The following is a 22,252-nucleotide window of genomic DNA, read 5'->3' as shown; positions in this document are numbered from 1 at the left end:
TGGCAGAGAATTGCAAAAGCAACACATACACAGTTCTCGTTTGCCTTTTGGCGACACATTTTCAAACATATTCTCCACAATCTGATATGATCACTTTCTGTTTTGGCTTGCCATCTTTTGTCCCTTGTGCCTGTGGGAGAAGAAAAATACAGGTCACCACTTGCATTCCTTTACTTTTATAAAAAGTAAAGCCAAGACCACCGTTTTTCATAGAAAGCTCAAGCCAAGAAACAAAACATTACATACAATTGAAGGAAGTGTAAAACAAGACTAGCCTTTTATTCCAGAAGTGTGCATTTGGACATCATTTCATCCATTACTTCCTTAAAAACATGCTTGGAAGGAACTAGATTCCTAATACAAGCATTTTATTTTCATCACAACAACTTAAGTAGCACCAATATCACTTGTTCATAACATAAACAAATGACTATTGTAGGTTTCGGTGCACCACAACAGCAGCCTACAGGTAAGGTGCAGCCTCAGTGAATCCCTTTACCTCCATGGCGTGGATCACATCCATGCCCTCCACAAGGTCTCCAAACACCACGTGCTTGCCGTCTAGCCAGTCAGTCTTGTCCGTTGTGATGAAGAACTGGGAGCCGTTGGAGTTTGGGCCCGAGTTAGCCATGGACAGTTGACCTTGATGCAGCAGAGAGAAGCACGGTCAAGATATACGCATGCCAAAATATGCTAGCCTCCATATCTGCCCCTGCACTCTACATGGCCCATAGAGGAACACGCATGATCGCTGGGGAGGAAACTACCCTGGTCTTTTTGACCACTTTCCAATGTCTAATTGGGTATATGAAAGTACTCACCCTCCTCATGAACACGTGACTACACAGTGAACATCAACTTGTGTCGCATTGTCAGCTCTTATTAATACAGCCACGTAAATAATCAAGGAAGTATTGGATAAAAAAAAAAAAACTATTTTGTAAAAACTATTTACAAATGACTGATTTGACATCGGAAAGTGGTTCAAAGGACCAGTGTATTTTCTAGGGCTGTAACGATACACCAACTCACGATTCGGTTTGTATCACGGTTTTTGACCCACGGTTCGATACATACCACGATTTTTTTCAATTTGAAAAAGCAGTTTATTTAAACACGTATATAACAATTAACTTAATGTAACATTTAATAACAAATAATTTGGAACACTGAACAGAAAGAATACTATTAAGGTATAGCAAAATGAATAAATAAATAACCAAAGATTGCAGTTGGAGGACGCTTGCAGGTAGGCAAAAACCCTCAACTAGTTTTGAGGTTTAGGCTTATGTATTTGAAAATATTAATGTCAAATAAATAATAGTAATTTGAATAGTTTGGTAGCACTAACCAGCGTTTCCTCTAGAAAAAACAGTGCTGGTCAAAGTGACCTGCATAGGTTTTGTTTTCGGTCAAATATCCTATTATCGCTTCTTATTAGGCTATGTAGCTTAAATAATGACATAATCAGGCCGTATAGAATACAACATGTTTAATAGCCTAACTTTCAAATAGATGGGAAAAAATATGAACGTCTGATTCGCAACAACGAGGCATCATGTTAAGAGTAGCGTATGTGTGTGCGCGAGAATGGCAGTGTGCGTGTGTGTGTGCGTGTGTGTGGGAGTGGAAACAAACGAGTCCGGTAGAATAAAGTTCCCAGCCTGTCAATAATCGGTGGCCGCATCATTCCGACCTATAGCAGACCAACTGCCGGTCAAAGCACACAAACCACTAGAGACAGGGATCACACAGGCTATTTTTGCGCACTTGGCCCACTCTGGATAAATGTTGTTTATATCGCATATGAGGACTTCGCAGGCTGTGGAGAAATGCAATCCTCCGTAGCCACGGAGCGCTGTCATCACAGCGAGGGCATCTCGTCGCAGACTTACGGCATCGATAAGAGGAGCGGTGTCAGCAGTCTATTATTTAGACAGACTATTAGCAAATTTCAATCTGACAATTTGAGCGGAGAGATACAATTTTGTCTGACATTAAATATTTATATTACTGGACAACGAAAACCCTGGCACTAACAGCACGTGGCTGGATCTGGACTCCAGGATAATGGGAGTTAGAAAGGGCGTATCGCGCTTCTGCCTTTGCACACCGCGAGACAGGTTTGTGGCTTTAAGTGTCGCGATTTCGGTTGCGATACGCATATCGTTACAGCCCTAGTATTTTCAACTCGATAATCTGCGGTAATGACAGCATGTGATCCCCAGAGTTACAGGGGTTCATTCGGAGAGCAGGCAGACATTTTGAGCTACAAATATGCATGTCATGTCTGTATGTTTGAAGACCAAAAAGGGGCACGTTCCATTGAAGAGCAATGTTGATACATGTACATTTTTTCACTGTATTTGATAGGTAAGAACGTATTGCTTATTGTACTGCACCAAATATTGAACAGGGTCCCGGGCCATAAGTACCTTCATATTTCAATCAATGCATGTAATAGACTATCGCTAAGGCATTAATTAGGTAAAAAGACTCAAACAAGAAAAAAGCCAACATCCAAATGGAGGCCATACTCTTCCCAAGCTTTACACCATCGCTGAAAAAAAGGCCTCACCTGCGGCGGTGTGTTTGAGGACAAAGTTCTCGTCGTCAAACTTGCGGCCGTAGATGGACTTGCCGCCGGTGCCGTTGTGGTTGGTGAAGTCTCCTCCCTGGCACATGAACTGGGGTATGACGCGGTGGAAGCAGCTCCCCTTGAAGCCGAAGCCCTTTTCATGCGTGCACAAGCAGCGGAAGTTCTCTACACAAGAAAAAAACGGTTGGAAAACACTTGTTTCATCAAAGACACTCAGATTCATTTATATAAAGCTTACTGAACCAATTTATATATTGCCTATCAATATTCATTTTAGAAGAATTGGGGTTAAACAAGTTCATGGTATGTTATTCCAGTGAAACCATGAGGGCATTGGCATTGAATGGAGGAAGTGGTGTGAATACCTGCTGTCATTGGAACGATGTCGGCACGCAGGAGGAAGCGAAGCCTGCCCGCGGGTTTGTTTCCAATCTTTATGTCCATGTAGACCTGGGGATTTACCCGGCCCTTCTTGGCTGGTGGTTCACCCTATTAATAAAAATATATATATACCATTTTCCTCTATGAGGAAATGTCACGCACATCTAGATAAAAAATGTATTCCCCCTGTGACGGATTATTCGGATTAGCATTCATTTATATTGATCCAGCCAATGAGAAGCCTCACCTCCTGGGTGTCAGTAGCGGCCGTGGGCCCCGCTGACTCCTCGACCTCAGCCTCCTCTGCAGTCTTCCCAGAGAACTTCTTCAGCCAGTCGTCATCCGACCACACTGCGGTGGACACAAGGAGTTGGTAAGACAAGAACTTGGGCTGCCATAGTCCCCTGGGGTTCGGTTCTATTGCATGATTTACCTGGTCGAGACGAGCCCTCTTTGATCCTCATAGGTTTGGCAATGTTCACTCTGATCGTTCGCCCGAAGAGCTCAGATTCATTCTGTGGAAAAGAAAAGGGATGTTAAGAAAACTTGTACTGGAAAGCCAAAGCTGGTGTCACAAATACATGCATATATACAGGGCTTGAAATTAAACTTTAGTTTTCATTGTAGTTAGAATGTAAAACCATCAAATACATAAAATTGTTTAAAACAAGGCCGCAGATTCATTCAGACAAATAAATATGCGACAAAGTTTAAGGAATTTAAAGAAATAAGTATAAAATCATGTGTTTAACTATAAACAATAAGAAACAAGAAAAGAGGTAGTAGTCATACAGAGTAGTATCATTTCAGCTAGGATGATTAAAAATGTGGTCTACAAGCCTGATAGGCTACTGCCAACCATCCGTCAGATCCGTATTCATATAAGGGTAATCAAACCAGGTTTAAATTATGTATTTAACTCACCATGTTATCAATTGCAGCAGCAGCATCCTTAGAAAGTACAAAAGAAAGCAGGCAAGTTTGATAGCAATCGTGATCCACTAGATGGCAACAGCACAACACAAATGGACTCACTAGCCAGCACTTACCTCTGCCAATTCAAACTCAATAAATGCGAAACCTCGGTGCTTTTCTGTAAAAGAAAAGGAAAACAGAAGCAACATTATCAAGCCATTTTCATATCTACATCTCGTGTCTGACGGAAACATTTGTGATTCGTTTTCATCCTTACCCGTTTCATAGTCTAACGGTATCTGGATGTCTGTGATATCACCAAATGGAATAAAGGCTGCATGCATCACCTTCTCATCCACCTCTTCTGCTAGACCACCTGTCAGAAACAACAAAGGTTGAGGAAAAGCGGCAGGCAAATATACTGAACGACTACCTGGGAAGAAATTCATTGAGTAGTGATGATCGGGGAAGTTGTACCAGTCAACTATTTGATTGCATAGCATATGTGGCACAATAGAAGCAGTATTAGCTAATGTGGTCTTCTCGTCACCGATTATAAATCACGTTCAACCGAACACCATTAACTACGTGGCATTAAAAAGTTCTTGTCTTGAGTTCTTGTTTTGGGGCTGAACAACTTTACGGAGGATGTAGTTTACATCTTCAACAAATGCGTATTTAACTCGTTGATAACCTACAGATAAACATATAACCTACACATGTCTAGATTCAAGTAGATTTTCTTTCTTGATAAAATCCTTATTATATTTACAACAGTAAAACATGAATCAATGAAATACTATTGTTAACTCACCAACATAAAGCACTCGTTTGGTCGACGCCATGTTGGATTTGAACTTTCAACTATAACCCCATAGCCTCTTCTCATTGGAGGATGGTATTCAAAGCCCGCCTATGACGTTTACATCGTGCTGTAGCGCCATCTACCCCCAGCACGGATCTAACAGGGATAGTAATGGTTACTTTTTTATTTAGTGTAAAGCATCAAATGCTTCCATTCCCATTAAATTATATCAAAGTAATCATTATATATTAAAAAACACTTTGTTTTTACAGAAATTTGTTAACACAACTACTAATTTATAAAAACTAGGTTTTTAAACAGTTTTTGAGTTTACTTTTATTGAGCCAGTATGTGTATCAGTAACTCTGCTGCAAGGCTACTCACCCGCAATAGGCCCTGGGATCAAATCACTACCATCCATTAACAATTGCATTGGCTCCCTGTCCGCTACCGCATTCAATACAAAATCATTCTATCAAACCTCCTTACCCCTTAACAGCAAACCTGCACCCTTCTTTCCTCAGAGTCAGATGTCTGTCTTTTAGCAGTCATCTCATCCCGGCTTGGCTCCATGGGTGACAGGGCTTTCAGTTTGGCAATCCCCAAACTCTGGAATGCCCTGCCGCTTGTGATGGCCAAAGAACAAAAACATCCACTTTTAAAACTTAAGTTAAAAACATACCTTTCTAGTTCAGCTTTCCTTTTCGCCTTCTGATTCTACTTGCCCCACCTCTTTTTATTTCCCCGTTTTACTTGTTTTCATCTCTACATCTTGTTTGCACTCTATGCCAAATGTCATGACTGTTCCCACTCTTAGTGTACCTATGTGTATTTTCCCTCTGCATTCATGCCTTTAAATGTACCCAGCCTGTGTCCATGTCCGTCCTATACACTTTTTTGTCCCTCTGAGTGTAATATGTCCATATTGTCAGTTTTATCTGATCATGTGTGTGACTGCTGTTGACTATGTATTTACTTTGAGCATATGCACTTTATTTGTGTCCAGTATCCTTGGGTACCTTGAAAGGCGCTTTTAAAATAAAATGTATTATAATTAGCAGTAGTTTGTAGGTCAATTCCATATCCATGAACCAATAAGCCGATCTAAATTGGTTTTAGAGTAAATCATAGTAGTATAGTATAGTAGAGCAGAGAAAGTCTTACACAACATTGGAAAGTTGCAATATTAGGTTTTTATTGAGAAGTACACATCATTGGTAAATTTGCTATATTATTTTTCTGATAACACTTCACACCCCTGATAACATGTTGGGATGAGGACGTCCCTTTAATTAAATTAAACCAAGTCAATCATAAAACTTTCAACCAAAGAAGTAGAGCAATGTCTATTCTGTTTATAGAAAAAAGTCTGTCCTTGGCCATGACATTAAGGGCCTTGAATCAAAAGAACAGGCTGTTATTTGCATAAATGCTTTTGGTACATAATTATTACAGTGCAATGAAAAGTATTTCGTTTTTTTTAATTCTTGGTTCTTCCATTATCCTTTGTCCGAAGTATTCCGACTGGCAGTCTAGATCCAGTGTAGAACAAGGTCTGTGCTCTGAAAAACACAAATATGAAAGACATAATGTGAGTCGAAGCATATCTCATACACACAAGAGTGAAACTACACCATTTGACATCAACTGGTGGATGGCACTGATGCAGGCTGTAAATCAACACTCTCCTACCATTGCAACAAAGCGCTGTGTCTTTAGGAGGAGGCAGCAGGGGCAGTGGAAGTGAGGCCCCCGACTTTCTGTGTGGCATCTTTCTTGGCCTGATGCGCCTGCAGGACAGCGACAGCCTCGTCCACCTGGAACAACACCGACACCAGTGTTCACTCACACAGTAACTCATGACGCACGCATTGGCAGATTGAATGCAAGGAGTGGATCATACTAAGTCCAATAAATACAAGGAATACATTATTTATTTTATCTTATTTTAAATATGGTTAGTACTATTGAGATTAATTGTCTATTTTACAAGGGACACCTCACCCAGATTAAAAAACAACAAACGACAACCAGGGGCGTAGGAATGAGTTTAACATTGGGGGGGACACATATCAGAAACCTGACAGATCCGTTAATGGTTTGAACAGAAATATGTCATAAATTAACTACACTGAAAAAATTCACACATATATTTTATTATACTAAAAAGATACATTTGTAAATTTAAAGGAAAACACATTTTGAATGGCAGTAATGGACTGATAAATATCAAATCAATTCTTTAATTGCACGCTCAATCATCCAGTTTTTGTAGAATAAGAAGCGGTGACAAGACGCTGTGTTGCGCTTTCAAAATAAAATAACGTATTTTTCTCCCCCCGGTATAATTTTTAGGTGGGACAAATGCGCCTGTCTCCAATATTGGAGGGGACACGTCCCCTCCGTCCCCCCCGGTTCCTACGCCCTTGACGACAACAATAACAGGATCTTAAAGAATTCAGCTTCCATACGCGTTGTTCCGATGGCGCCGTCCATCATTGCATGAAGGAAGGATGACGTGATGAGGAACGCGGGGGACTTACCTTCGAGCGCAGCGACTCGTGAGACTCCAGCATGTGCAGCAGCTCTGAGTTGTCGATCTCCAGCAGCATCCCGGTGATCTTCCCTGCTAGGCTGGCGTGCATGGACTGAATGAGAGGGAAGAGACGCTCCCCTGGAGAGAAAGACAGGAAAAAAAAGGTGTTACAAAACGTACCAACTTTTCAACACCCATTGCAATTGCGGTCGGTCTGGTCTAAACGTAGTGTTGATCTTTTTGCACTTGACTTCCTGTCGTGTCACTTTCGGTGTACAGTATATAGTAATGGTTACCCAGCATCTGCTTCTGCTCCTGGGGAGGAGCGGCCGCCAGCATGGAGGATGTCAGGGGTTCCTGTCCCTGCACATGCACTGCTGGCTGAGCCTGGAGGAGGGCACAACAGGACCACATTACATGACAAAAAAAAACAACAACACACAAATCAACACACCAAGGCTACAGAAACACCATGACGTGGGCTGCGATGCGACCGTAGACGCTACCTGCTGTAAGGCGATTGGTTGCACCCCCTGGGGGTTGGGGTTCCGCACCCCGGAGGCATACTTGTAGGGTGGCATGGCCCGAGGAGCTGCGACCCCCATGGAGGGACGGGGACCCATGGGCTGGCCGCCACCTGGAGGTACGGACAGGAGATCAGCCTTAGGAATCGGCCGCTGATAAGAGACTGGAGTATTGTATCAACTTGAGGATCTGCTATTGATAGGAGACCGGATCATCACATTCATTATGGATCTACTACAGTGGATCTACTCATAAGACAGTTCATGCGGATGTGTCTTGTGTGAGGCTACCTCGCGGGGCATTAGAATTGGGGGACATGTGCCTCATGTTGGCACGGGGCCCCGGCTGCCGCAGGGAGCCTGGCATTCCCTGGAAGCCCCCTGTAGGAGGGGCAGAGGAGAAGGTCTACAAGGGCGTTCCATCGGCGGATAGGCCATGCTGATAGGCTAGCTAGGTGTACGACTGCCAGCTGGCAACGTCCTCACCTTGACCCCGTCCACCTTGCTGTTGCCAACGTGGGTTGGGTCTCATCTGGGCCATCTGATTGGGTGCATAGTAAGTGGTCCTGTTCTGCGCCTGCTGCACACACAAAGCAATTCCAGTCAAGACTTGAATAGCACTGCTTAGTGTTTTACATTTCAAAACATAAAAAGAATCTCAAAAGTTTGTTTACAAGTCTCATCCATTATCTTCATAGGCGTTTTGTTTCGGGTCTAACATACCCCAACTTGGGGCACAGCGGGCATGAAGTAGCCACTGGCGGGCTGGAACTGGTTGATGATGGCGTTGGCGGGCAGGGCCCTCATGCCGGCGATGCGCTGCATGTACTGGTTGGTGAGGTGGGCCTTGCGCTCCTCTTTGCGCTGGGCCAGGGCCACGTAGAGGGGCTTGGAGCCCACGATGCGGCCGTTCATCTCGGTCACGGCCTTGGTGGCCTCCTCCGGGGAGGAGAAGCAGACGAAGCCGAACCCCTTGGAGCGGCCCTCCTCCAGCATGACCTGAAACACCAGGACGCGTCAAACAGGATGCTACCTGTAAAGAGTGTGCTTCTCAACACTGTTGCTGGTCAATGTTGGGGATTACCTTGAACACAACATTCTGCTGGCTGTTGTCTTACCTTCGCACTGGTGATGGATCCGAATGGAGAGAACTCCTTGCGCAGTTTCTCGTCGTCGATGGTGTCGTCAAGGTTCTTGATGTACAGGTTAACACCCTGGAAGAAGAAGTAGAACAAGCAAGCCAAGGCGTCTTAAATTCATTCAAAACTCATTTTTTATGTAACATTGTTTTCATATATCGTGCCAGCTAGCTTAACATTTAACCCAAATAGAGCATCAATGAACAGCCCCACTCTGGGCTGACCTGGTAGCGACTGATGCGTTCCTGTTTTAGCATCTCAAACCGCCTCTTTAGCTCAGCCTGGCGCTCCATCTTCTTCTGAGCACGACCCACAAACACAGTCTTGCCCTGGACCTCTGTGCCATTCATTTCTTCCACCGCCTTTTAACACACACACCCATAACCACACCACACACACACACACACACACACAGACAACCAAAAAATTTAGATCTACAAGATGTGATGAAATGATAAAATAATAAAGTAAGACTCAAGCATGCTACCGAGCGGTATTGCCATCACAGATACCACACATACCCTGTTGGCGTCCTCATGTTTCTCATAACTAACAAATCCAAAGCCTCTTGATTTGCCGGAGGGGTCTGTCATTACCTTCACACTGAGCGTTCTACCTGCAAGTCACACAAGAGGCTGCTTTATAGCCAACAATCACCACTGTACTGAGGATTTCGTAAGGAATTTGGTTGATGCAAATATATATTGCCTTTATTTTGAAAGGATATCTTTCCAAATATAAGCAAGAGAAAGTTGATCTTTCTAAATAAAAGAAGTACATATTTGTATTAATACACTATGTAAGAAAGATTAAGGTTTGGAGATTACCGTATTGGTCGAAGAGCACCTTCAGCTGGTCGTCAGTCATATCGTCACTAAAGTTCTTGATGTAGACATTGGTGAATTCCTTGGCTTTGGCCCCCAGTTCAGCCTCCCGCTCCTTGCGAGACTTGAAACGACCTACGAACCTGAGAGACAGAGAGCAAGAGCGAGAGAGAGAGAGAGAGAGAGAGAGATAGCAGAAACATTTGTAAAATGGTCCGAAACGAGAAGGGAAAACCAAGGGCCAATCGTTTATTTTTCCCAGTCTAATATACTGCAGTTCTCCAAGCCTCCAGGTAGGATTCTCACCACACTGAGATAGAGGGAGACCTGACCACACAAGAGGAGCACGGAGGAGAGGTTACACCAAATTAATAAAAACGAGAAAACACAAAAGACAATAAACAATACACATTTTGACGGCCACACTGCAATATGGGAGATTGCCAGTCTGGGATTATCAATAAAAAACCAAAACACTCACTGTTAATATCACTGGAGCAGGCAAACAATTAGACCGGTCACACAAAACCAACACAGACAACACATTTGAAACATCCATCGTAATCCGTTTCCCTGAGACTGTGGCGGCAGGGTTTGGATGGAGAGAGGTGGAGGGAGAGAGGCTTGCAGGTCAGAGGCAAGCTGTGGAGGACCAAAATGATAGGTATATACCTGGCTAGGACCACCTTGCCCAATCCGCCTTCCAGTATTGCATTCCTGCACACGATCCATCACTAAAACACACAAGCGTCATTACACACGTACACACCCGACGACGGTTACACTCCAAGACAGGTTGGCAAGCGGGGAACACGTTTGGTGCAGGGAGAGTACACTCTTTTTTTGGTTGTGTTAGTAAGGAGAGGACTTTTCAGACTGTAAGAAATATGCTTGTTAGTGATGTTATTCACGTAAAAGGAAACAAGCAACAATGCGGTGCAACACGATGCAAAAAGGACAAGGCTTCTTAAAGCACTTATAAACTCAACAGAGAACGAACAAGCTACATAGAAACGGAGATGGGGAAACCTTAACCAGACACTGCCAGCTGTTATAAACACAGCGGCCATCTAATTTGCATAACAAATATTGCCAAACTCAAATCATGTCCTGAAATTGTAGTCTCTTCTTCTCCCACTGCATAGAGAGGTGCTCATTTGTTCTTTCAGTGGCCAGGTTTAAAGTTAACATAAATCCCTTCAGGATCCAGAGAGTGAAATTACAGCCAGCAGCAAAGAAGGACTGTACAACCTTCTTAAACAGTCACCAACTCAAGAGGGACCACCGACCCCACCCCCCCCCGGCTTTGAGACGCTGAGACACTCACACCTTGCGGTCATTGAGCAGCATCCCGTTCATCTTCTCAATGGCACGGTCGGCAGCATCTTGGGTCTCAAAGTGCACAAAGGCGTATCCCTTGGAGCCGTTCTCATCACACACCACCTGGGAGACAGAGGACATGTAGACGATTAGGGCCACCTTCACCATGCACTACCTGGAAACGAAACCAATGCCGTGGAAGACCCCCTCCCCTTCTGGTCATGTCCTTTTTTTATAAGCAGATTCTTGGTCAAAATTAGCATGGTCAAAGCTCACTGTTAAAAGCAAATATCCTTCTCTGTGCCTTCCATTTTGAATCCTAGAAGTATATCAAAAAGTGTATATTAAAGCTTTCCAACAGCTTCAGAGACACTTTGTCTACCATGCGTTTAAAATGTCATAGTGTAGCATGACGTGGAATTCAAAATAATTAAATAAAAATATTTTAAAATGACACCTTTTTCAGAAGCAAGCACACATGGGAGAGGTAACCGAGGCCTAAATACACTCCTCTTAGTAAACACAAACATTTAAACCCAATAATCCTGAATTGGCCCAGTGAAAGCAACTCCAGTTCCTACCTTGCATGAGAGGATGTTGCCGAAGGCCGAGAAGGTGTCGTAGAGAGCCTTGTTGTCAATCGACTTGTCCAGGTTTTTGATGAACACGTTGCCCACGCCGGACTTCCTGAGAGAGGGGTCTCTCTGGGACCACATGATTCTGATGGGCTTCCCCTTCACCACGTCAAAGTTCATGGTGTCCAAGGCTCTCTCCGCTGTTGGTGGGGGGGGGTGCAGGGAAGGGGTCAAAGAGGTCAATGTAAGGGCGATGAGCGGGAGCATGTGCACTTCAACAACAACACCTCACTTGCCGTTGTTGTTGTATGAACTTGTTTGTTCATTCTAAACTTTGTCTACGCAGTTTACAGAATGGGACACAGGGCAACCTGAGAAATAATGTGCTTGGGTATAATGCCGCCTTCAAAGCAGCTCGGAGGTTCGGAAGCTCTTACGTGTCTTTACGTAAACCTTCCCTTCTTCCGAAATAAGAGTGTTCAGGAAACGTTCCTAGGCTATGACATAAAACCGGAAAAACAGATTGTTCGTGAGACTAGACTTCATAACAACTACAAGTATGAATGCCCGCAGGGACCTCTTTGCGCTCCTTTGCTGAATCAGATGAATCCGTTACTAGAACTGCTTGAGATGGTTGTACATGAGGGAGAATTTATCAGTTGATGTTTATAATTGTAAGCTGGAATGTATCTGTTAGTAATGCAAATGTTAGAATGGGTGTTAGGTTCGCCTCTTAGTGCTTGCTGCAAGTTCACTTTAGTCTATCAATGAAATGGGCAGCCATTGTTGTGACATCAACCCGGAGGCTCGAGTTGCTCTACTTCCGCACAAAGTTCAGAGGGAAATCTCAGCCTTAACAGAGTGTTAAAGGCGATTTCCTCCGATCTTAAGGTCCCAACCTCCAAAGTTCCCAGAAACTCTGACTATTTTGAAGGCACCATAAGTGAGTTCCCTCTACACAAATCCACCAAAAAAAGAAAAGAATGCACCACTGGGCGACACTCCATGCAATAATTACTGTTCTACCATTTTACCAAAGGCACAACGTTATGAGTGCATTCGACGACAGTTGCCGCTCTCAGTCTTTGGGAAGACACCATTATGAAGCCACGTGTGACATCGTAAAGACCATGTGGTCCTCAGAGCTATGAGGGACAGTTGGCATGAAGGTGGCAGCTGGTGTGCCTAGCTGTGAGCACATGGGCCTCTCAGTCACACACATGGGGGGTGAAGTGCACACATGCTTCTGCCCTGACACATCAAGAAGACTATTGACCACTTCTGACCAAAGATAATGTGTTTGAATCTAATATTTATTCATAAGATAAATGTTTGTGTTTGGTGCAATTATTTCGATTTTTGGACTCCACTGTGTATTTTTTTAGGAATGACTAACATTGTTAATTTTGTTAACATTGATAGCAAAATTGTCTGATTCTTTTTATCTCTTTCTAAACCCTATTACTTCTTTATTTTTCTATAGCCACGTCCCAGGTTAGCTTTCAAAGCCATCAGAGCCCACATTCCTGGTAGCCTCCCTTTGTAGAGTCAACACACACACACACACACACACACACACACACACACAGCTTTTCAGCAGAAATGTCTGGTAAACAAAACAGAGGTGCTCTGCGTCTGCTGGCCTCAGCGGTTTTCCCTGCAATTGTACTTCACAACATATATGGCCACAGAAGGTGTGTGGTGTCGAACGTGTGGGACCGATTCGAGAAGGTTCCCTGCCTGGTGCTTGATTTTCTACATGTTATATAGCACAGGAATAATGATAAATGTCACAGAATCAAAACAGTCTATAACAAAATATTCAGTGCTAACTGTAGACTACAGGGCAGTGGTTAATCATTCTGTGCCTACAGTATGCCATGTGGTCCCTTTCATCTTCTGGGTTTTTAAGACTAAAGAGCCATGAAGCCATTATGGCCAGGCAAATGTAAGGGGGCCTAAACAAGGTTCTAAATTTAGAGTGGGGCCCTGGGAGCTATTTGGCCTGGTGTGTTACTTGAAACATTCTCTACCATGGAGAAAACACATTCAACCAGGATAGTAAAGGTTTACACATACCGGTGTCACATCTTAGTTACCATAAATATCCCAATCATAATGATGTGACTTATACCTTATAAACCTGAACTATATGCCTTAAATGACCTGAATATTCATAGCTAGTGTGTTCAAATACTAAGAAATACTTACTCTCCTACCTCGAACTAGAAAAAACCCCACTGTTTGAGCATGGAGGCCTAGGGACAGGTGTACACGATGTGTAGGATGGGATAAAGTGTCTGAAAGTCTTTCCTTGTCCAAATAGCAGTCTTGTTCCTTTGCAGACAATCGACTCACAAACCAAACCTCCAGTTCTCTATGCTTTAACATTATTCCAAGGGGACATGACTTTGAGAAAAAAAAAAAAAGCCTTATGACAATACAACTGAATCAACAATTGAAAGGGGTCAATATAGTATGTACCAATAGGCCTGCCTTTATTGAAACCTATGAAACCAAACATAAGCTAGATGTATTTAAGAACAAAGGGAGATAGTTATTTGATATTCTAGGCCTATGGGGGCAGATGTCAACCTTGTCTCATTGTAACGTCATTCAGTGTTATTGTTCGCCACCGGTAGTCTTTTCAGTGAGTATAGAAACCGGAGCATCAGGGATTAATTTCAGTATTGAAATGTCCCTTAGTGGTCCTTTAAATAGGAGCAGAAATGGGTCATTTTTGTCTAGTGTGCGAATATCGAGAATGCCTACTTCCCTCACCGTAAATGATGGCCCATCTAGTGGAACTTAGCTCCTATAAAACGCACTGATTTAGGTTTCATAGAATAGGGGCCGACCTAACGCAACTAATAATGTCTACTATTCTGCAATAACTGCATCATTGCAATTATATGGGTCATACAAAGGCCTACTGTAAAAAATAAAGACAGAACGTATGGCAAGAGCTTATAATGAAATCGTCGTGCGTCATTTTCTCCGGTACATGTATGCTGTTTTGAGTATGGAATATATACTGCATGCAATTAGTTACGTTTAGTTTAGATTCGTTTGAAACCAAACAGGACGGCCATGCCATGGCACGCGTGGAGGCGTTACTTACTGTAGCAGTTAATGCATCTGATTTCAAATGTTTTCTTAACAAGCGAATATGCAATTATTAGGCTACTTACCGTCAGCAGGTTGGGAGAAGTTCACGTAGGCATAACCCAGAGAACGTCTGGTGATCATATCCCGGCATACCCGAATCGAGAGCACCGGTCCAGCTGGGCTGAATTTCTCGTACAGCATAGCCTCCGTGATATCGGGGTGCAGATCGCCAACATAGAGAGAAGCCATTGGATAACTCCCGGTTGTCGCAGTGTTCATAACTTGAAGTTCACCAAGAATATGAACTCGATTTGTCCCAAGAAGACCAGATGATGTATTCCGTGTCCAATGTTAAAGTACCTCGGGTTCGCTAATGGGTGAAGAAGTTTCCTTGGCCGGACCTTCCTAACCCTAAAAACTAAATTGAAGGAATGACACCCCGATAAGAGTTTCTGCCGGTTGATGCCAACTTCGGGTTAAGCCCGAGGACTCTTGTTTTTTTTTTTCTTTTAAGTAAATATTTTTCGATTTTTTTTTTTTAAGTAGTTTTTGTATTTAATTATGGCGGTTGTTTTTATAAAGATTTTCTTGATTTTTTTTAATTTTTATATTTTTTAAGTTTTTTTTTCAAGAACTGTGAGTTGACACCCACGCTCGTTTGTGGCCGGGGAAAGAGACTGCGGGACGAAAACATGTGCACTTTATAGTGGCGAGTGGTGGTAGAGAGGAAGGGTCAAACTTGGGCTAGGGGAGGGGGAGGGAGAGGGGAGCGGGCAGTGTAAAAGGGAGAGCGCACACTGTCGTCGCAACCACACAGCCATGTTCCCTACAGCGACATCTGGGTGAGACTGCTACACGCGACTGTGGGCGTTTGAATAACAAATGGAAGTACAACTAGACTAACCAAATATAATCCAAGTGCAAAATGATCAAGACCACGAACATGGAGTCAGGCATTGTTTATTTTAATAAAGGCCTATGTACATAAGACAGCTGAAGCTTCTGTAGAATTACTCCGCTCTGATGTTCCTGAAGAGAAAATAAATTAGTCCAAATTGTGTTAAATATTTGTAATATAAAAAAAAAAAAAAAATTTGATAAACCTACTTCAACAACTCGAGGAAGGTATAGAGCGCCCTCTGGCCCGTCTTTTGAATCCCTTTGACGAGGTCATTCTTCCCCAAGCTTCCCATCTTGGGCTTTTCCTTCTGCTTGATGACGTCCTCCTCGTAGCTCAGCGTCTGAGACCCGTCCACGCTTTTTGTAAACTGTACTCTAGAGCGGATTACAGGAGGAGAGCCGCTCGCGTCCCTCTGAGCCCTGCGCTGGTTGGCGCGCTCCCCAGGCCGCTTCTCCTCACTCAGGTTGTTCACATTCACCAGGCCCTTGAAGTCCCCCGTCGCCATTGGTCTCCAGCCCCACCGTTTCCTCTTGGATTCCTCCAGGAGAGAGGTCTTATCCGAGGCTTCAGGAATCTGATAGCCGTCGACCATTGCTGGCGTTCCCATATCAGCATCACTTGATGCATCTCTCCCATCGCTCTTGTCGGAGCCAGGAAGCGACGGAAGGTCCTCGCCCGTAGCTGGAGGGTTGATTTGGATCTCATTTAGTCCAGAGTCTTGGGCCTCGGATGCATTTGGCATGGAAGGGGTCCTCTCCGGCTCAGGTAATGGCTGGGTGGTTCTTCTCAACCCCCTCGGTAGCCACATGGTTAGCCTGGCCACTGGGCCCTGGCTCTGGACCGCCATACCCTGAGGCTCACCTAGGGGAGCATCCATGGGGATTTCTGCGATCTCGTTCACTTCAGACTGCACTCTGCCGTCCTGCAAACTGGGGGCTGAGGAGGCCTGGTATTTAGTCACCACAGCGAAAGCAGCGTCAGACTGCATGGCCTCAGCACCTGAGCTCAGGTAGGAGTCGCCAAGATGGTCCAGCGAGGTCAGAGGTGCCTCCGCCATTTCCTTTGCCACGAAGTAGAAAGGACCAGTAGTGACTATAGCCTTTGTAGCTGAAATGACAAGACACATTCAACCAAACTGAAGCTAGCATTTTAAGATGGATAGCCCTTTTACACTACCATGAAGTGTTTTAATTTGGTGGTCTACAATCGGCAAGCACTCACCGATGTTAAGATGTTTAAGTGCTTGACACCGTGAGCTACAGCAGCGGCATACTTCCAGGTCTCCACTCAGCTCCTCCCATCTGGAGAACGTCAAGTCGGCCATTAGCAAGATAGCAATTCCACACAGATGCGTATACCCAAAGTGTTAACATCCTCATGCACCTGGACTCCATCTTGTTGTAGTTGCATGACTTGGACCCCGGGGTGATGCCGAAGGCAGACATCAGCACACTGCAGTGCATGTATACCTTGTGAACAAAAAATGACAAATCACCCAAGCACACCAAGCAAGGAGTCAGCTGAAGCACAAAACCCAGACACAGTACCTACCTCTGAATGCAGAGTAGATGTGTGCAGGACCAGATTAATGGCACCCGCGCTTGTCGGAGCAGCGTATTCCACCAGTGCACGAGAAGAGTCAGATGAAACTGAAGCACACCTGGGAAAAAAAAAAAAAAAAAAGGATTTTATTGGGCCGCATTTATAGGCCAAATGTGTTTAGGGGTCAGAGTATGGAGTGTCAGGTCGCAAATGGGGCTTTTGCATAAACCACCACCTAGGTGAGACCGGTGGCGCTCTACCAACAGCTTACCCTTTATTTATCACGACGGCCTGCCGAGGTTGGAAGTGGGGGTCGGGGGATGGAGACACAAAGCAGGCCTGAAGGAAAGGCTGCTGTTGGAGACCTGATTTTGCCATCACCTGTAGATTTATATTTTGACCCCTTTCATAGAAGTTGGAATGGGCAGTCTGGGTCCAGAACGCTTTTTAGGAAGAAGAAATTGTTTATTAGTAACCAAACAATTGAAAACCTGAATTTTAAAAAAAGTGAGCAATACCCACAATTCATTGGTTGTATAACAAAGCTCCACTCTTCGCTGGGTAATTCCAGTGGGAATGGAAAGCTAGGACTAGGAGGCCTGAAAAACATTTGAGTCAAAACATTGTAAAAAGCCCAGTTAGGACCAATTTGATTTAAACGCACACAATCGGTAGTAACAGGCATCTCTCTGAATCAAGATTTTTAAGTTAAGACTTGCATGTTTGGGCTGCAGGAAATAGGCAGGGTGAAGGGAGTAGGCCACCAGTTGAAGACAGATTTTTTGGGATCAACATGGAGAAAGTTAGAGAAAACCTCCAAACCACTCTGGACCTACAAGTCAAAGTCTGCATCAGAATATAATTGCTTACTTATTCATTGAAATCATTTTTTAAATAGGATTACAACTCACCACACGAATAGTGCCACACTTTGTGTGGTCGTAAGTCAAGACAAATTGGTTTTCCAGAACTCCATTCACATTGCACCCTTTGCCAAGTTGCACCTCATCTCCATTGAGTTGGACACCACCGTATGCCTTATCGACCAACAAGGTTATCTTTGATCGATTACACAACACCTGGACATTCGGAAGACTCATAAAGGGAGGCAGTTCTGTAAGCATGTGGAAATCTGGACTGCTAGATTGCCAGGAGCTGAACATTGTGTCAAATGGGACTTGAATATCCATGTCAGCTGGAAAAAGGAATACATCTTCAAACCCCCGCTGAGACAATCCGGCAATCTGGCTCTCCAATGTCGAGTGGAAAGGGAGAAGAGTCCCCGTGCCAAAACACAACAAGAAGAATACACCTAGCATCAACATCATGCAGACTACCTCCTTCAGCGCTCTGTGAAAAACAAACAAGTCTGCTTTTAACAGCGCACCGTGAGCACACACAGGTGTATGTAATAATCAATAAAATAATGCTAGTTAGTCAACTCCGATTTTTATTGGTGAATGACACCTTACGTAGGTACTCGTTGACCTACACCTCCACGGATCTTTTGGAGCGTAAAGTGCGTGCTCTGAGCAACTCACAACAACATAGGTGCGGTGGGCGGGGCTGCGGCCGAGACTCCGCCCCCTGCTGTGTAGACTACCAACACAGGTGAGGGAGGCAAGAAGAGGAAGAAGAAGGAGAAGCTTTTTGGATTAAAAGGGAAGGCAATGACGCGGCTAATATAAATAACTGTAGGAAAACCGGGAATAAATCATGGTAAACGTTGGTAAGTATATTTAAACGGAATATCGTTATTATTATAGACCTATGCATGCAACAGAGCGCAAACCAAACTAACGACAACCTTTTAGGCGTGGTCATCAGTGCAGCAACGTAAATTGGTCCGCGCAGTCAAAATACATTCTTGGCAATGTGTTCTTTCAGTGTCCAAGGTGACATTCATATTCAAGAGCATGATATGCCGAGTATCAACATGTGAAAGAGTTTAATGGGACGCATAGGTGAAATTGTGAAGGAACAGATCGGTTCCCTTCCGGGAACCTTGGGCCACCAGTTGGTGAATGTTTGACCCCCTACACTTTAGGCATTAAAAACTGCCAAATATACATGTGTGGTCCGGGTCACAATTTCCCTATCATTTGCATTCGCCTACTCTCTTCGGAGTACCCTACTATAATTTGATCCGTATCCGACAAAAAGTATTTGTTAATGACCAATAGGGGCTTGGCTTAAAGTGGCAGTTGTTCCAAAACCTGCTCATCTTCTTTTTCGTGTTTCCAGTGTGGGTGACTAGACGCAACATAGTCCTACTTTATTATCCGTTTTAACATTGAGTTTTAACAAAATAAATGGTCACACTTTACAATAAGGGTACAATGATTAACACTAGATAATGCAGTCGTAAGCATTAACGGATAATAAACAGTTAAATAATGTGTCTAGTAATCATTTGTTGATGTTGTTCATGTTTACTAATGGTGTTCATGTTAACAGTTATTCATTTAAACATTACTAAATTCGTTTTCCCCCTATGTTTATGTAACATAATACTTCTTATTACTGCATAAACTAAAGTTAATTAATGGTTAATCGATCTACCCTTATAGTGTCTCCCTGCAGATGTTTGTGAGAATTGACATGAGGTGTTAAGATTGTGATGATGATGATGATGATGATGTTCCCCCCCAACAGGAGTATGCTGCACCAGCCTCAAGGACAGCAAGGCCCTGATGAAGATGGGCCTTGGGCTGGTGCTGGTAGGTCACATCAACTTCCTGCTGAGTGCGCTGGTGCACGGCGCTGTGCTCAGGCACATCAGCGTTCACGCCCTGGCTCGAACCATGGTGTACGCCATCGCCAATGTGATCGCTATTGTGGCTGGCCTTCTGGTGAGTTAGTAGGACACTTGTCTCACAAGGCGGAAAAAAGGTCACTTTACAACATTTGTGACCGAACACTGACCTCTACAGGCCTGCATGAGGACAGTGCTGGTAGCAATGTTCATAACAAATTGTTAAAAGGGGGATATTATGCCACCTGTGAGTGTGATTAGCCATTACAAGCCCTTTGAAAATCTGCCTTTTCCTGTGCCTTGCTGCTAATCACTCTCATACCTGGTGGCATAATATTACTACTTTAAGACATCTTCAACAGAGGAAAACTCAAACAGTACTAGAAGAAGAATTATTTAATATTGATAGCAGGCCTGCATTTTATTTGCAAGCAGGTCTAGAAGAGTCTAGAAACAGTAGAATTACTCTCTTGGTCTTTGTGTTTATGCACCAATATTTATACACACTATTACCATGCATTTGCCAACCATACCATACCCTTGCCATCTAACATACTGATTGGTAATCCTCCATTTTCTGCAGGGAATCATTTGTGGAATACTTACCATTGTTTTGTCCAAAAACAAGAAAAAAGTGCCACTGGTAGGCAACCATCCTACACCCAACACTTGTTCAAACTTGTCTTGTGAAAGTGTGTATCCTGTTCTTGTAGTAATAGAGGGAAAACAAATAAATTATAAACACATTCCACTTTTTATTTATTGGGAGACTCATATTACCATAATGTTTGCAAAGATGGGAGTGGGACAACCGTTTTAGTATCAGCGTGTATGGTGGGGGGTAGATGACAATGACCTTCATTAAAGCAATTTTCTTCCTGTAGAGATGGTCCCTGTTGGTAACAAGCTTCATATCGGGCCTCTTGGGAGCGGCCTCTGCCCTTGGTGTCATGGCCTCCACGGTGAAGGCCATAATGCACAATGGGCGGGGCCTGTTGACCCACTGCAAGTTCCCTAATGCTGATGGCTATTCAAGCATCACCTACGAATGCCCCTTTGACCCCACCCGAATCTATGTGAGTCACAAACAAATTTCTCCTACGGGGGATTAACAAAGTTATACCTATGCATTTAAACACTGCCTACATGTGCTGAGACCAGCAGCCGAGACAGAAATGTTAAGAATCTTATTAGTGTTGCCTTGATGACACGACTTGCTGTTTGTCCCCCGTTATCTCTACCAGGGAACCACGATAGTCCTCTGGATTCCCCTCATCGTGATGTCTGTGGTGCAGCTGGTGTTTTCCTTCCGCTGCTTCGCGCTCTGCACCTCCTCCCTCTATCTATGCCCGTGCCACAAGAGGCCTCGCAACGCCAAAAGGGTAAGCCACGCTACGCTAGGTGCGCCGTTCACCGTACTCCTATGGAGACCGGAGACAGGAGCAGTGTGGAGCTGCCGAGCTGAAGCAGCTCCGGTTGGCATCAGTTACTGCTGGATGACCTGCAGAAATCCTGACCTTCACTTGTTTTTCCTAATAGTCTGAGTAGGATACAGATATCATCGGTCTGATGCCCTTTTTCGGCTCAGGTTTTCCTTACTTTTTGTACACTTAGTACATAAGTGCTCGTTGGCATCTGGAGATTTCGGAAGACACGTTTGTGAATCACTTTGAAACACACCCACCTTTACGGCAATGTCCTTGCGTTTTTTTCCATGCGTGTCAGTAAAAGGTGTAATAAGCTGGTTGCTTCACCATTTCAGGTTCGCATTCAGAGACAGCATCAAACCGCACCATCGGTGGTTTCAGCCCCGGAACCAGACAGCGAGCTGGAGACTCCGGAGCAACATGAACTGTTGGACCGTCACACTTCAGCAGGACGGAGTGACTGGCTCTGAACCTGCCAGGTCACCTTCCAGAGAGAACTTAAAACCTGCTGTGTAGTAACACTGTAGCTGAAGAAAACTCCAACCCAACTCCAGAGGGAGCTGACAAGTCAACGGTTACGCTAAGGACTTGTCTCGTCTAATGATGAACTGGACAGTTGATACATACAAGGATGTAGTGCAACCACAGAAATAAGTGTCTACCCTTCAGGACTTAGTGGGACCAAATTGATTTATTCACATGAGAAAATATCAATTTCTCTCGAAAGTAAGCACTTTGTAAACAATGTTGTAAATGCTGACTGTTATTTTGTAATTGTAGCAAATACTGTTAACTGCACCATTTGCACAATGTGCTTTTGGACTCAAGATGGTAATTCAAGTGAACATTTATTAACTTTTTTTTATTAAAACGTGTGGTCAATACACTGGAGTCTGTCCCA

At 43.9% G+C, this 22,252-nt stretch overlaps 4 protein-coding genes across 8 annotated transcripts; 1 reads left to right on the top strand and 3 right to left on the bottom strand.

Moving 5' to 3' along the window:
* On the bottom strand, positions 1 to 5,320 carry ppie (peptidylprolyl isomerase E (cyclophilin E)). The gene is made up of 11 exons (XM_079752067.1): positions 5,190 to 5,320; positions 4,710 to 4,856; positions 4,173 to 4,271; positions 4,030 to 4,073; positions 3,905 to 3,931; positions 3,414 to 3,495; positions 3,228 to 3,331; positions 2,965 to 3,088; positions 2,579 to 2,764; positions 500 to 642; positions 1 to 130 (listed from the first exon to the last, which is right to left on the bottom strand). Exons 2-11 carry the CDS (start codon positions 4,738 to 4,740, stop codon positions 62 to 64), a joined length of 909 nt encoding a protein of 302 aa, XP_079608193.1. The 5' UTR covers positions 4,741 to 4,856; positions 5,190 to 5,320; the 3' UTR covers positions 1 to 61.
* Positions 5,321 to 6,392: 1,072 nt separating this feature from the next.
* pabpc4 (poly(A) binding protein, cytoplasmic 4 (inducible form)) lies at positions 6,393 to 15,005 on the bottom strand (the record flags this gene model as incomplete). Of its 5 annotated transcripts, none has more annotated exons than XM_079751869.1 (14): positions 6,393 to 6,517; positions 7,244 to 7,374; positions 7,533 to 7,623; positions 7,743 to 7,873; positions 8,052 to 8,141; positions 8,247 to 8,340; positions 8,484 to 8,759; positions 8,879 to 8,974; positions 9,124 to 9,261; positions 9,421 to 9,515; positions 9,727 to 9,866; positions 11,051 to 11,166; positions 11,625 to 11,818; positions 14,810 to 15,005. In XM_079751869.1, the coding sequence occupies 14 exons, from the start codon at positions 15,003 to 15,005 to the stop codon at positions 6,416 to 6,418; spliced, it is 1,890 nt and encodes a 629-aa protein (XP_079607995.1). In that variant the 3' UTR covers positions 6,393 to 6,415. The 5 variants fall into 5 exon arrangements, with proteins under 5 accessions (XP_079607995.1, XP_079607998.1, XP_079607996.1 ...); XM_079751872.1 differs by having other exon boundaries at positions 8,247 to 8,331; XM_079751870.1 differs by having other exon boundaries at positions 8,490 to 8,759.
* An 824-nt stretch (positions 15,006 to 15,829) lies between these two features.
* Positions 15,830 to 17,745, bottom strand: zpcx (zona pellucida protein C; the record flags this gene model as incomplete). Its single annotated transcript, XM_079752281.1, has 6 exons — positions 17,692 to 17,745; positions 17,441 to 17,612; positions 17,179 to 17,287; positions 17,011 to 17,096; positions 16,849 to 16,928; positions 15,830 to 16,734 (listed from the first exon to the last, which is right to left on the bottom strand). Exons 1-6 carry the CDS (start codon positions 17,696 to 17,698, stop codon positions 15,830 to 15,832), a joined length of 1,359 nt encoding a protein of 452 aa, XP_079608407.1. The 5' UTR covers positions 17,699 to 17,745.
* Positions 17,746 to 18,761: 1,016 nt separating this feature from the next.
* On the top strand, positions 18,762 to 22,235 carry tmem54a (transmembrane protein 54a). Its single transcript, XM_079752440.1, has 6 exons — positions 18,762 to 18,898; positions 19,825 to 20,021; positions 20,508 to 20,567; positions 20,809 to 21,000; positions 21,169 to 21,306; positions 21,687 to 22,235. The coding sequence occupies exons 1-6, from the start codon at positions 18,886 to 18,888 to the stop codon at positions 21,819 to 21,821; spliced, it is 735 nt and encodes a 244-aa protein (XP_079608566.1). The 5' UTR covers positions 18,762 to 18,885; the 3' UTR covers positions 21,822 to 22,235.
* Positions 22,236 to 22,252: the final 17 nt, after the last annotated feature.

Source organism: Pollachius pollachius (assembly GCF_949987615.1).
Source record: "Pollachius pollachius genome assembly, chromosome: 15".
Classification (NCBI taxonomy): domain Eukaryota; kingdom Metazoa; phylum Chordata; class Actinopteri; order Gadiformes; family Gadidae; genus Pollachius; species Pollachius pollachius.
The sequence above is the reverse complement of the archived record's forward strand: the minus strand, read 5'-3'. Positions and strand labels throughout refer to the sequence as shown.